We start from the raw sequence: 13,891 nt of genomic DNA, 5'->3' as shown, positions 1-13,891 counted from the left end.
GTTTCCCAATTTTAGGCCAATAATCCTCAATCCTTCGCAGTGCCTCAATAAAACTCGTATTATATATACTAGGGGAGAAAAAGATGTGGTTCGATTCTTGCTTGAGCCACACAGCCTATAGAGTCAGGTGATGGCAGCTAGATATGGCTGTGGGGGCCTAGAGGGAGTAGGGTGGGGTCGCCGAGTCTCTTTCATGTGGCGCGAGATTGGGAGGTATCTGCTGACTGCATCAGCGAACACCAGATGGCTGATAGGTGACGGCAGGAGCATTGATGTGACCAGTGAGCCGTGGGTGGACACCCTCCCATTGGGGAGGTGGCCGACCATGGTTAGTATAGAGGCAGCAGAGGGACTACGGGTTTGCGACCTTTTGGCGGCAGGTGGAGCAGAATGGGATGATGCTAGACTTCGACAGCTATTTGGGGTACATCTAGCAGCGAGGATCCAGTCCATCCCGTTACCAGGATGTGCAGGATCGGATGTCAGGGTATGGGGCACCTCGAGCCGGGCCAGGGTCAGGTTAGGAGACCTCACCCGTGTCATTCAGCCAGAGCAGGATAGGGGGCCGGATGGTGATTGGATCTGGAGGTACGGCCTCCACCCGCGGGTAGCCCTCTTCTTATGGAAAGTTTTCTGGGATCGACCGCCTGCCGACGAGAGCAGCACTGAGTAGGCGTGGATGGGGGATCCCCGCGGAGTGTGGGACATGCGGGGCCGTGGAGTCAGTGGACCATGTGCTCTTCCAGTGTATATGGGCGAGGCTCACATGGCAGTGGGCCGGGGTCCCGCAGGAGGCTCGGAGTGAGCGACTACAGTTTCTTCACACGATACGGCAGTGGCTAGCCAGCACGAGGACGAGTCAGGAGGCCATTAGAGCGATTTGCACAGCGTATCAGATTTGGCTGGCAAGGAACGCTCGGACCCTCGGTGACCGCAGGGTGTCACCACGATTTGCTGCGAAGCGTGCTCGTGTACAGGCTTCAGAGATCATGCCCACCCACTCTTCAGATAGGCCTTTGACATCTCAGGGCACCTGGGGCCCCCCTTCTGCTTCGGCAGCTCATCAGATGGTGTTTTTCACCTGGGAGCCCCCACCCCCAAGCTTCCTCAAGGTTAATTTTGATGGGTCGGTGCTGGATGGTGGCACGCGAGGCGGTGCAGGCTTTATCATACGAGACCCGCACTCTAGGGTAGTGGCAGCAGGTGGCTGCCAGTTGTTTGACATATCAGTTCCGGAGGCAGAGCTTCGAGCTGCCTAGGCGGGTGTGCGCCATGCGAGGATGGTCCTGCAGGCTAGCTCGATCTTTTTGGAGGGTGACTCGGCCACGGTCATCAGATGGATCCAGAGGGGGGAGACGGCTGATGGTACAGACCACCCCTTGATCCGTGATATACGGATGATGATGGGAGATGGGAGGGCTTTTTTGGTTAAGCATGTATTTAGGGAAGCTAATGGGGCGGCCGACTGGGTGGCGACCTATGCGACCCACCACTCAGGGTACACTCTGTGGGGAGGAGAGGGGGAGCTTCTACAGGCTCTCCGTGAGTTGTTGTATTTTGATTTTATTGGATGTATTCGTACACGTACTGTATGAAATATCCGTTTTCAGAAAAAAAAAAAAAAAGAAAAGAAAAGAAAGAAAGAAGAAGAAGAAGAAGAAGAAGAAGAAAAAGAAGAAGAAGACGTGTGCTTGCCATTGAACTCTGGAATCACGTCCACCGTAAAGTAACATGGCTCCATTCCGTCATTCAATTACGTTAATTAATGCTTGCGCTTGTTTCTCTTTGAATACAAGGACAGTAGCTAGTTTTACCGCATTTAATTTCTCTGAAGAAAGCTGTGATAAATATAAAAAGGTCGGCGTCACGAGAAAGGTCTGGCCATGGCCCAGTGCTGCGTCTTGGGAGCTGCAACATTCTCCCTTCTCTGCGAAGAGTGGGTCACGGCTCGTTCGAGGTTAAAAAACAAAGAGGAGAGGAGAGGAGGAGCATCCCGCGGGCCTTGCTCCCTCTGGAAGCTGGGACACGGGAAAAGGTGGCTCAGCGGAAATGATTAGAGCCACAGGGCCTGCGCCTCGCGGCCCGAGCAACGAAGCGATACGGCCCGGTTCAGAGTTCAGACTCGTACCTGCAAATGGTTCCGGCCGAAGACATGGTGGTACCGGCGACAATGAGGAGCAAGGACCATTCTGAAAGCGAACGCACGGCAGCTTGGATTTTGGGAGAGGTCCAGCGGCAAGGACCGATGCCTTCAATTATTTGGGCTTTTGCGACCAATAAGGATCAAAGTTCTTTTTTCTAAATTATTTTCTTGATTTGACAAAGATAAAATATCCCAGATCAACTTGCTAATTTTATTTTATTATCTAAAGTGAGGCAACCTGTTCGAACCAATTGCTTGTTGGTCTGGCCCAACTCGGGCCGCTTCATTTTGCCACAAATTGCCAAACCGAAGGCCTAAAATCTGCGGGGGGGCATGCAGCTAGTAGGATACGGCTGCTCTCCGACATCTATCGTATTCTGTCTATCGGGCTACATAGTCTATAGGAGGCGAAAAGTGTTGCGGACTAGGTGGCGTCTTATGCGGCCCATCAGTCCGGCAATTTTGTATGGAAAAATCATGTATCTGTTCTTTCTCTTTTGCATTCGGTACTTTTTTCTGCTTTTATGGGCTATACCCGCACACGTAGTATGTGAGTCCCCATTATAACCGGAAAAAAAGGGCCTAAAATCGGAACCTGGATTTCATGCGCAATTTGCCAATCAGCACTAGGACGGCCCATGTCACTCGGAGGTTAATGTTGCTGGATATGGGCTGATCCTGTCGTGACCGCAAGCCAGCCTTTCTCTCGTGGTCTTACCCATTGGGCTTTACTTGAGGTGCCGGTCCAAGGTGATCGATAATGGTCCCTTTTTTTTTTTCGTTTGAGTGGAATAGGAAGAAGCAAGGCACCTTAAAGTTGTCAGGATCGATAATGGTCTAAAATCTAAAGAGCTTAGTTGACCATTTGCAACGTCTTCTCTCAGAAGTCAGAACCTGCAAGTGATTGAATACATCTAGTGCTGGAAGTGGTCCGCCCTCCCATCATCCTCTCTCTAAAATCTGCGAAGAATGGCTTTGCTGGATGATCCACTCAGCAGATCTCGGAGCAAAACCTTATTTATTGCATGCATCTTCACAAAAGATAGAATGGCATTGTGAGATTTCTGGATGATTTTTGGAGCTCCATAGAAGGCATCTACAAGGAGCGAGTGTGACCAAAGGGGAAAGGGTGAAAGTAAAGAGGCAAAGAGAGCAAGAAAAGAAATAGATAATAAAAAGGGAGGTGAAGGGAAGGATGTTGGATGCCAATCATGACGAAACGATGTTGGATCCCTTATGAAAGCCGATGCTCGGGTATGGGTGGCAATCAGGTTGGGTTGGGTCGGATATGAGTCGGATCGAATGCGAGTCTAATTACAAATTTGTCAATCCTAACCTAATCTATTTATTAAATAAGCTAAAAATTCAAATCTAAATATAATTTATTTATCATATAGATAACTCAACCCGACCTGCACAATATGCTTATCGAACAGGTCGAGTAAGGTTAAATGAGTTAAATAGGTCAAGAAGGTTTTAATAGATTAAATGAATTTAAATAGGTTAAACAGGATAAACAGATTGGGTTGAAAAGGATAGAAACAAGTTAAGCAATTTTTAAATGGGTTAAACAGATCTCAAATAGGCTAAATGGGTTCGGTTATAATTCATCTAATTATTAAACAGGTCAAAATAGGTTAAATAGGCCTAAAGTCTAATTATACATGACCACTTAATAATTGGATTGAGATGGGCCAACTCGTTTATAACCCAAATCAAATTATATCAAACCTAAACCTACTAATTAAACTTGCCCCCCTATACTTGAGTCATTGCCATTCGGCTTGGAAGGAATCCCAATCCCTAAGACTAGAAGGGAGTTCCTTCCAAGCTCTATTAAGGTAGACCCTCCTTAATAACTTCTTTCTTGTTAAATGGAATAGGATATTTGGACTTAAAAAAGGGGGTACAAAGTAGGAGGGGCGTTATAGGGGCTAAGTATCTTAAGCTCTATGGTTGCTCGGTGAGATTAAGGTGGTATTTTCATAATAGATGGAAAAAATTCCGAGATTATTAAAAAGAGAAGGAATACTAGGTAAATAAAAAGCGGAACTCAAGTAATAAGGATTGGATGGCTTTAGGCCTTTCCTGCCCTTTGCAATCTCTTTATGAATGGAGAATTTATGCAAGAATGATGGATTGAGACCATCACTTGCATCAAGAGTTAGGCATAAAGGATTAGAAATGCGTGGTTAAAATTCTATCTCGTAAGTCAAATAGTATATGAGTTGCTAAAAAGTTGCTTAAGCTCATTCAAGAGATGAGAGTGGAAGGGGGAGGAGATGCTTGGATAACCATGGAATATTAAGGGACAAAAAAATAAGAATAATTAGACTAGTTTTATTTATAATGTCTAATTAATGCAACATGGATGGCACTTGATCCAATTGAGTTTTATGTTGGGCTTAAATAAGAGTAATGGAATAGGTTATTTGAAGATTATATTTTAATTGCTATTAGTTGAATTTTGGTCGGTTAAGAGTTGTTCGTGAGAAAGGATCTATAAAACAACCACTTGATACTGGACACTAATCTTTACGCCCACAAGCCATCAAAACCTGCACTAATGTCTAAAAGCTTTCTGAATGTCCTGATACTTCGGGTTTGGTGTTCCCAGAGGCTTCTTCATTTTTAACAAAACATGCAACGTGTCATCTTTATATTTATCGCAGCTATTATTTGGAGCTGCTGGAATGAGAAAAATGCTAGATTTATCTCCTTAATGAACGGTTTGTTCTCTGTGGTTACAAGGGATTTCCAGGCTTTGGTAAAGTATGGGAAAAGGTGTCTGCTCGAGCTTGGGCTCAATTGAGGAGTAATCTTGGTCTATTCTTTTATCTATCTAGTTTTTGGAGCTTACTTTATCCTGTATCATCCATTCAGTTCCTATTATTTACTATGTACATTCTTCAGTTCCTTTTCTGTTGACCTCTTTGGGGAATATCATTGCCTCTAATAAACTTGGGTGGATGTAGGTGGCCTAGCCATCCCTCAGCCTTCTCTTATTTCAAAAAAGGAAGAAAAAAGCAAAATGCTCTGCAACGACATGTAGAGATATAACTTTAATTCTTCAATGGCTATGTACTGGATTATGTTAAATACATATATATAAGGTCAAAAAATTCAAATAATATCTTCTGGCTAGTCTTTTTGGATGAAATTTTTAATTGTGACAAATAGTATGAGGGCGGACCAGACCTATAGCCCATATGAACTATGGGACGTTGTAGCAAAAACTTATTTGGTCGACTTTGTATTGATCATGATAATTGGATTGAATTTGTGATACTTACAATTAGAATTGAATGGATTTGGATCCTTAGTCTATAAGAGGATGCCATGATTTAAACGAGGAGGTATGTAGGGACTTATGCAGACTTGTCTTTATATAAGACCAAAAAATGTAAATAATATCTTCTGACTAATTTTTTTGGATGAGATCCTAGGTTTGTGATTTGTTCATTGTCGAGGTCCTAGGTTGTGACATATTCAATTATAATGAAATGTAAGCCATATTTTTTTTTAATAGGATGAGGGCTCATACAAGAATAATTACATTTAAAAAATTAGAAAATAAAATATTATGAAATACGACCAGGATGGCAGTGGTCCTAGACATCCTCTCAATTTCTTGGGAATAAATATAGTGAATATGTTCATCAAAAAAAAATAATAATAATAATGTTGGCAATGCCTTCTCCCAGATTTGAACATAAAATCTACTCCCAATGGGCCTGATCTTTACGGCACAAACTAGATAGCTAGAAGCGACAACATTTCGATCCATCGTAAGGTCAACCGAAATGATCAAGCCTTGTCTAATATCATTCCCTCATGTTGATATCATCACATATGCATAAATTGCACTGAACCTAGCTAGGTAAAAAATTAAACCAGGGAGGCAGAATTTTATAAGAGGAGATGAGGTGAAGGAGAGAGGCAGAATTATATAAGAGGAGATGAGGTGGTGGGGCTTATTTGAATCCCCACCAGCCCATTTAATACTTGTGGACTTTCTAGTTTTTCAAACTACTACAGATTGTGGGCGGCTTACACCTCCCTTTTCATCAAAAATAAAAAAAACTAGTACAAATTGCCATCACTCGCACAAAGGTCAGCTGTCATTGACTTTTGGCCTGTTCCTTTCCCTGAGTCAACTTCCTGGACTCAAGAAAGTTCTTGTTCTTGGTCTCAGAGGAGGACATGTAATCGAGGAAAGCAGCGAAGTTTGTGTCCTCGTACATCCTTGGGTTCTCCTCGTTGACCAGCTCAGGCGAGGGGCTTACCATTCTCTCGGGCGGTAGGCTGTGGAGCGATGCGACCGAGATCCGAGACTTTGAGGAGTTGACAAGCACTCGATGCAGCACGCTCTTGTACCTTCCATTGCTGAATATCTGAATCAGAAAACATATACATGAAATTAATTTGTCTTGAGTCTTAAAAACAAGCAAGAGATCGAAAAAGAAACAAGCCAAGTTGAAGAGAAATACTTATATATATATATATATATATATAGTTATTTGGCTCAATTCCTCGAGTTTAAGATCGCATGCATCACAAGGTCCAAAAGCAAACACTAATCTCTTGGAAATTTCTTTTTTGAATGACTATCTTGAATCAATGCTGAACAGACCTAAGCCCGTGTGGACCACCACAGGCAACCGAAAAAAAAAAAAATTACCCCAGAGAACCCCGCCATCTCATCATGAGAAGGTTGATCCAGTCTTCAAAATTTTTCTATGGTTTGCATGTGAGATTATAAATGTATAACCTCCTTGTTGCAAGTATTAGACTTTAAGGTGTTTGGTTATGGAATAAATATGGGAATTTCCTCCTAAATTCTTGCCAAACAGCAAAAGAACTGGGCCGATACCATGGTGGGTGATATTATCACCCTCTGCCACAGTATCCTGCCTTGGTATAAGTTTGATGTAATAAGCTTGCTCCTATTTTCTTCAATTATCATTTTGTCCTTATCCACTTTAAAAACACAATTTGGTTTCTGTATTGAAGTATAAACAATTGCAAATTTCAATGTATATTAGATGTCATTTTTTCTCTCCTCCTATTCTCTATACTAATTTCTCAAGCAAATAGTAAGACACTTCTTGTTCGTGAAATTGACCCGTTCTTTCAATGATGCAAGAGATATTTCTCCGGTAACCAAACACCACCAGAAAAATTAAGCAGGCCTATAATTACATCATGTTTAATCAAACATATGAAGGCTATGATAGTGAAAGTAGGCGGCACTATAGTTATGTTATGTCTAATCGAAAGTCCGAAGTTGGGTCTTAACTACTATATCAACGTTGTATAAGCATTGAAAGAACAAAAATTTATAGATGTATCCCATATTTTCGACTCAAAGGACCTATCACACAAACCATTCATTTTCATGAAAGCAACATGCAATTAAATAGTTTATCTCATGCCTACATGACTGTTACGTATAATTCACGTATTAGCTGATAGCTACGCCATATCGAGATATACTATTGCTTAGAAAGCATAAAAAGATTAATCAATTACCGACCTCAAGATGATCACCAATGTTTATGACAAAGGAGTTGGGGACGGGCTCCACGGTGATCCATTCTCCCCCAGACTGGACTTGAAGGCCCTCTACATCATCTTGGAGGAGGATGGTGAGGAAGCCATAGTCGGAGTGGGGCGGCATTCCAAGTGTAAGATTGGGTTCGGGACACGCCGGATAGCAATTCACAACCATTAGGTGCGACCCATCGTCGAATTCTCGGAGAATGCTAGCGTCTACACCCAAGGATTCAAAGATGGCCCCCATGAGGACTAAGAACAAGGATTTCGCTTGCATGGCATATGACATGGCCTCCTCCCTGCAGCAAGATCAAAAGTTTCAAAGGATAACAAGAAGAAAAAGCTATTACTAGAGTACAATTAGAGGTTAATTAATTAATGAATTGGTGGTCCTAAGTTCACAAAGTGGGAATCTACAGGCCTAATCCTCACGTGGATCTAAGCAGAATCTACAGGGTGTCACTTAAACCTTATTTATAAATGAAGTGTGGTCCATGTTTTTTTTTTTTTGAAAAAAAAAAGAAAAAGGAGGAGAACAAATAACTAGGAAAATGGAAGGAAATATCTCGAACCTCGACTAAGACAGTGTGATGTAATACTCGATCAAAGTAAACTAAAGGAGTAACAGACTGGAGGAATATCTTGCAAGGAAGAGACGTGGCATGCCTTGATAGGCTGAAGTGGGCGATATATATCATGGTTCCCTTTAGGTTACGGGAAATGCCTTGGCCTCACAAATGAGACCAAGATATATATAGCTAGTCCACTCTCTGTTAGGTTGCATGATGTCATATGCCCAAAGCAAACTTCCTAATTGTTATGGGGGTTGAGTTGTCTTTCGAGGCTCTTTTTGTTGCTGTCCAAAGAGCTGCCCTTCGTGACCATGCCCTTTAACGCCAGATGACGGCAACAAGTTTTTGCTGAGAAGATATCCAATAACCATGGCAACTTTCTATAGCCGACACTTCGTCACCCATTCTTAAATATAACTATCTATCTAATAGAAGAACAACATGACAAGCAAAAGGTTAAACAAAATTATTTGATGCAGCGAAACATGTGTGCAATTGGAATATAATTTTGTCTTTTGTTTTTTAATCTTTTCTGTAATGGTCAGGAACTCATTTAGATGAAAGATTATTTGCCTATTCATGCGCTCGCTTATCACACTTATTCTCAGTTTATCTCAAATTAGTTTAGCAACTCGCAATCTGGCATATGGGCTCCATGCTATGTATCGCTGGTAGATAAGGTTTGTTGGTGCCGGATTTGCGAATGGCTATGGAACGACTTCTGGCAACTTCTATAAAGATGGGAAGAGGATGTAGCTTGTTTTGACCAACTTTGTGGTGATATTGGATAATAATTAGGATATCCAACAACTTCCAACTGAATAGCCAACCCTTCCATGCCTATGCGTCATAAATAGTAGTGAGCCCACCCAGGTCCCACTTGTTCGATTGGTCAATTCTTCTAGCTAAGTGTAGGAGGTTATCTTTGTATTTGTGGTGCAGTAAGCTTTATCATTAGAAGTGCCAGTAGTATTTTTGTGGCTACAGATTGTACTAGGATCTATGACACAAGTATTTCAATGGTGGAATTGAATGCAGCATGGGAGATTCTCGGACAATTATTAGATAGCTTTCCGATCCATTGCATGCGGCTGTAGAGCCCATACTACAACCATATATGGCGCATGCATTTAACTCTATTCCTATAATTACCTAAATCTACAGTCTTATTTTTTGAAACAAAACGCAATGTTAAGCAAACGAACGGTGTCGGCTGGCATGCACGCAACATCACTAGGGTGCCGTAAAGAATAAACACTCTGCACGGTTAAGACTTCCAAAAGCTAGAGAGAAGTCGAGGCCTCACCTCAAGTCCATGGGAGAGGAAGGCCAGTATGGTAGAACGCTCTCCATGGGATGGCAGCTTAACTTTAAGAAGTCCCTCCAACAGAACACTCCATCCCTACACTGGTTGAAGCTGGTTCCATACCTCACCGGACTCCTTACATCGGTCGACATATACTTTGCTCTCTCCTCGAAAGGCATCTCGAAGAACCTCCTCCCCACATCGATGATTCTCCTCGTAGCATTGCAAGGAATGTTGTGGTTCACAACCTAGAGATATAAAAGCCCGAACTAATTAAGCTAATCACCAAGTACACATATATCGATCATCCACTAAAATGTTCTTAATTAAAAGAAGAAAACGGACACATGACAACTACCTGAAAGAAGCCATACTCCTCGCAAGCTTTCGCTAGGGACTTGAGAACTTGGGGCCGGTCGGCTGTATGCAAGCGAGCGAGATCGATGACCGGCAGCTTAAGGTTGAGACTGCTGGTCCTCCTTTCTTCTCCCATCACTTGGGGCCGTTCCGGGACCGGCAAGATGTACTTGCCTGGGACTCTTGTGATGCCACTCTCACAAAGGTGTCTTACTCCCTTCATGTACTTGCTCTCTAGCGACTCCTCTTCCTTCTTGCCTTCCATCACCAGGTCCATTACCATTTTCTTTGGATATTATATATATAGAGAGAGCGAAACAAACGTGAGGGATATGAGAAAGAAACAGGTTAGTCTACTGGAGAGAAGAAATGATGTGGGTGAGAGGATGGGGAGGAAGTGGTGAAGAGGAGGGGTATGTATAGGTGGAGAAGGGGGAAGCTGGTGGAAAACGGGCTCCGGAGATGGTTTCTCGGTGTGCCGTGAATCCGTTGACGCGGTATTTGGTCAGACCACGAGCCCGGCCCCCGCACGATGACTTCGTATTACCGAGCAGAAGATCTCCTGTTTGGTACCAAACAGCTTTCAGTCCTCTCATTTGATCTGGCGGCTGACACCTCATCTCTTTCCCCTTTCATGGCAATGCCTTCACCTGATCGATTCGCTGATTTGGATTGAAATGTGATGCACGGAATGAAGTCCGTTGAGGAACCTCAATAACTTATTTTTTATGGACAAGCTTGTTCTTAAATCTATGGCTCCTACGTATGTAGAAGATAGTTGACTTCCTAATGTTCAACACAAGGAATTGTGGACGTTGGCTATGGTTTATTCCTCTATCTCTCTAGTGCTTGAATTGGCTGGATGATTCACTTAGGGTTTTTTTGTCTACATCTCCTTCTAAATATTAAAATTTGCATGAATACTCTTCCAAAATTAATATTTATATATATACCCTTATAAAATATTGGTTTTGCATATATACTTTTCTTTTTTTTTCTATATATGTGCCTACACCATCTAACATTGTCAAAAAATTGGCGGTTTAAAATTAAAAATAACTAAAATATGCTTAATGGGTAGATTTGCACACAAAAAATATTTATAAGAGTATACATGCAAATAACATTTTGCGAGGGTATTCGTGCAATTTCATATATTTAGAAGGGTTTACATGCAAAAAAAAAAAATGATTTTTTTCTATTTCAACCTGTTTTAACACTCGAATTTGTCTAGTATCTGCTCCTCAATGTTTTTTGTAAAAATATTGCTTAAGAAAAATATTGATTCAACAATTAGATAATAAAATGAGTTATGGAAGTTCCTTTACTAATTATAGGATTATTCTACTTTATTTTTCTTTATTTATAACAACCAGTATATCTTATTTTATCAAAATATAACTTGTAATATTTATTGTTATAGATATATATACGAGGATATGTATTAAAATATCTTAAAGACATACAATAGATTGCAATAATCAAGCTTCCTTACTACTGCTATACTCATGGGTGGAAGAACAGCATCAATCATCTCCAAGCAAAATTGTTGAAGGACTTCGAACCTTTCAGATTTATTAAAAACCTCCGCGACCATATGGTAGAAGATCACCCCTTATGTTGTATACCTTAAGCCACTTTTTTAGAGCTTCAATTTTCTAGAAGAAGAAAAAATCTAGTATATGGGGCCCATCTCATACACTAAAAGATAAATATTGCATATTTCTTATAGCACTTTTTTTAAATAATTTATAAAGCTAAAGGCAGAACTTGACCATCTTCATGTAAAAAATAATACAATAAAGGGTTGTCTATGGTGGAGAAGGAAGTCGAGGATATGTTTTTAATTTCTAATGGAGAAATAAAATAGAGGGGCGAGAGAGATTGAAAAATTTCTCAAAAGAGGTAGAGATATTAGTTTTTAGTGAGACCAATAACCTATTACTCACTTCAAAAATAAAAAGTACTTTCATAATTTTAATTAATTTTTGATTTAAATAAATATAATTTTAGCTAATTATATTCGCTGAATTGCTATAGTGTTTTGTGAGGGCATGCACATAAATATCAATTTGGAGAGCATTTATGTAGATTTTAATATTTAGAAAGGTATTTATACAAAAATTCAAGAATTTTTTTTGAGCGTATACCCTCCTAAATATATGAAATTGCGCGAATACCCTCCAAAATTGCCATTTGCATGAATAGCCTTATAAACATTTCTTTTTGCATGTTTACCCATTAAGAATATTTTTGTTATTTCAATTTTAAACCTTAACTTTTTAATGACATTGATGGCATGGGTACATACGCAAAAAAAAGAAAAAAAAAAAGAGAAGGGTATGCATACAAAACAAGTATTTGATGAGGGTATACATACAAATATCAATTTTGGGAGGGTATTCATGCAAATTTCAATATTTAGAAGAGTATATATGTAAAAAACCCATTCAATTATTCACCTACTGCCACCACATAAGTGTCCCATGTATCCCCTATGATGATTGAATTGGGCAAAACATGCGTGCTAGCAGGAAATACTTATATTTTCTGTAACATTTATTTTCTACATATTTTATAGGAATGAAACTTTCAGTAAGATAATGTAGATCTTAGTATGACGAAGGACCGGACTTGCATCTATGCTTCTTTATTTTCTCTAAGCATGTAGATACATGAGGGATTCCATACATACATATGATTATCTTTGTGGCTGACCGAGGCACAAGATTTGAATTAGTAGGTCAGGTATGTCTTAAGCTTAGACTACATTGGTTGATTATTTAGGCCTAATACCAAACATTCATTTGCACATCTTTAAATATTTCACTGCATACTTCTATCTATGGGCATATCGATAGATATGCACTTCTTCTACTAAACGTTCTCAAGTTAGCTTTTCAACCAAAAATGGAAGTCTCGGCAGTCTACTATGTTCAACTCGAGTAAAACCATCGTGAGGGTTTTGGCGAGAACATCGGAGGAAGAAAATCGGCTGAGATGGACCTCGAATGACTATCTCCAGTTCGAATGGACAGAGTCTTCAATTCAAATGGACAGAGTCTTTGGTTCGGATGGATGGAGTCTTCGGTTCGAATGAACGAAGTCTTCAGTTTGAATGAACGAAGTCTTCGGTTCGAATGAACGAAGTCTTCGGTTCGAATGGATTTCGCCAGGATGTGTGTACTCATCGACAACACCAAGCCCATTTGCCCGAGTGTCAAAGTGAGAGTAGATGATATTGTTCCATGGTAGTAGTTCACCTATGAGGAATTGCCAGAATGGGTGAAGAAACTTATAGCAGTAGAACCTTATCTATGCGTCCAGGGTTCCTGTCACTACATCTCAACCAGTAAGGAGTAGAAGATCACCGACTCCGAGCCCTTCGACTGGCCAACAAACTAGAGGATGGGTGCAACCAAAACTGGTGTGAAAGAATTCCCTACCAAATATGCCGCTAGGGTCAAAGTCTCCACCTTAGGACTTAGGGTCCCTATTTACTCCTTTTGTAGTTGCAAATATGGAAGAGGGGTCAGATCCTCAAGATATGGAAATCATAGTGGCATCTATAGTAGCTATTGAGGCTGTGGCTCTTCCATCAACAAAGGAAAAAAAGGAAACGATCTCAAACTAAATCTCAAAAGACAATTTTCCCTCTAGGATCAAAATGTCCTCCGCAAATCAAGGTACTTATGCAGGAGGAATCTGCAAAAGAGAGCGGAGGCCAAAAGAATGCAAGCAACAACATCTTCTACCCCTCAACAACATGTCTCCATATTGCATACTCAGAAAATAGTATAGAGACCCATGGAGGCACCGATACACTCAGAGATCACATCTGCAAAAGAGAAGGAGGTTGTTTCTTCCAACATTGTATCTAGTAATGCTCCTTTATCTCATGATAATTATGTCCAGAAATTAAAGTTGATATTTCATTATAATGAGAACCTAAAGGGT

The 13,891-nt window shown here is 40.8% G+C and overlaps 1 protein-coding gene across 1 annotated transcript; it reads right to left on the bottom strand.

Moving 5' to 3' along the window:
- Positions 1 to 5,833: 5,833 nt before the first annotated feature.
- On the bottom strand, positions 5,834 to 10,407 carry LOC103705574 (putative 2-oxoglutarate-dependent dioxygenase SLC1). The gene is made up of 4 exons (XM_039115202.3): positions 9,936 to 10,407; positions 9,578 to 9,825; positions 7,680 to 7,998; positions 5,834 to 6,537 (listed from the first exon to the last, which is right to left on the bottom strand). Exons 1-4 carry the CDS (start codon positions 10,215 to 10,217, stop codon positions 6,265 to 6,267), a joined length of 1,122 nt encoding a protein of 373 aa, XP_038971130.2. The 5' UTR covers positions 10,218 to 10,407; the 3' UTR covers positions 5,834 to 6,264.
- Between the last annotated feature and the right edge of the window lie 3,484 nt (positions 10,408 to 13,891).

Source organism: Phoenix dactylifera, chromosome 16 (assembly GCF_051530095.1).
Source record: "Phoenix dactylifera cultivar Ajwa chromosome 16, Ajwa_hap1_PhDact_Kaust_v1.1, whole genome shotgun sequence".
NCBI classification, from domain to species: domain Eukaryota; kingdom Viridiplantae; phylum Streptophyta; class Magnoliopsida; order Arecales; family Arecaceae; genus Phoenix; species Phoenix dactylifera.
Note: the sequence above shows the minus strand (reverse complement) of the source record. Positions and strands in the feature narration are given on the sequence as shown.

Coding starts and splice junctions, on each gene's coding strand:
- LOC103705574 (XM_039115202.3), bottom strand. CDS start 10,217: ATGGTAATGGACCTGGTGATGGAAGGCAAGAAGGAAGAGGAGTCGCTA. Junction 9,826..9,935: donor AGGAGTATGGCTTCTTTCAG/GTAGTTGTCATG, acceptor TTATATCTCTAG/GTTGTGAACCACAACATTCC. Junction 7,999..9,577: donor TCCTCTCCCATGGACTTGAG/GTGAGGCCTCGA, acceptor ATCTTGCTGCAG/GGAGGAGGCCATGTCATATG.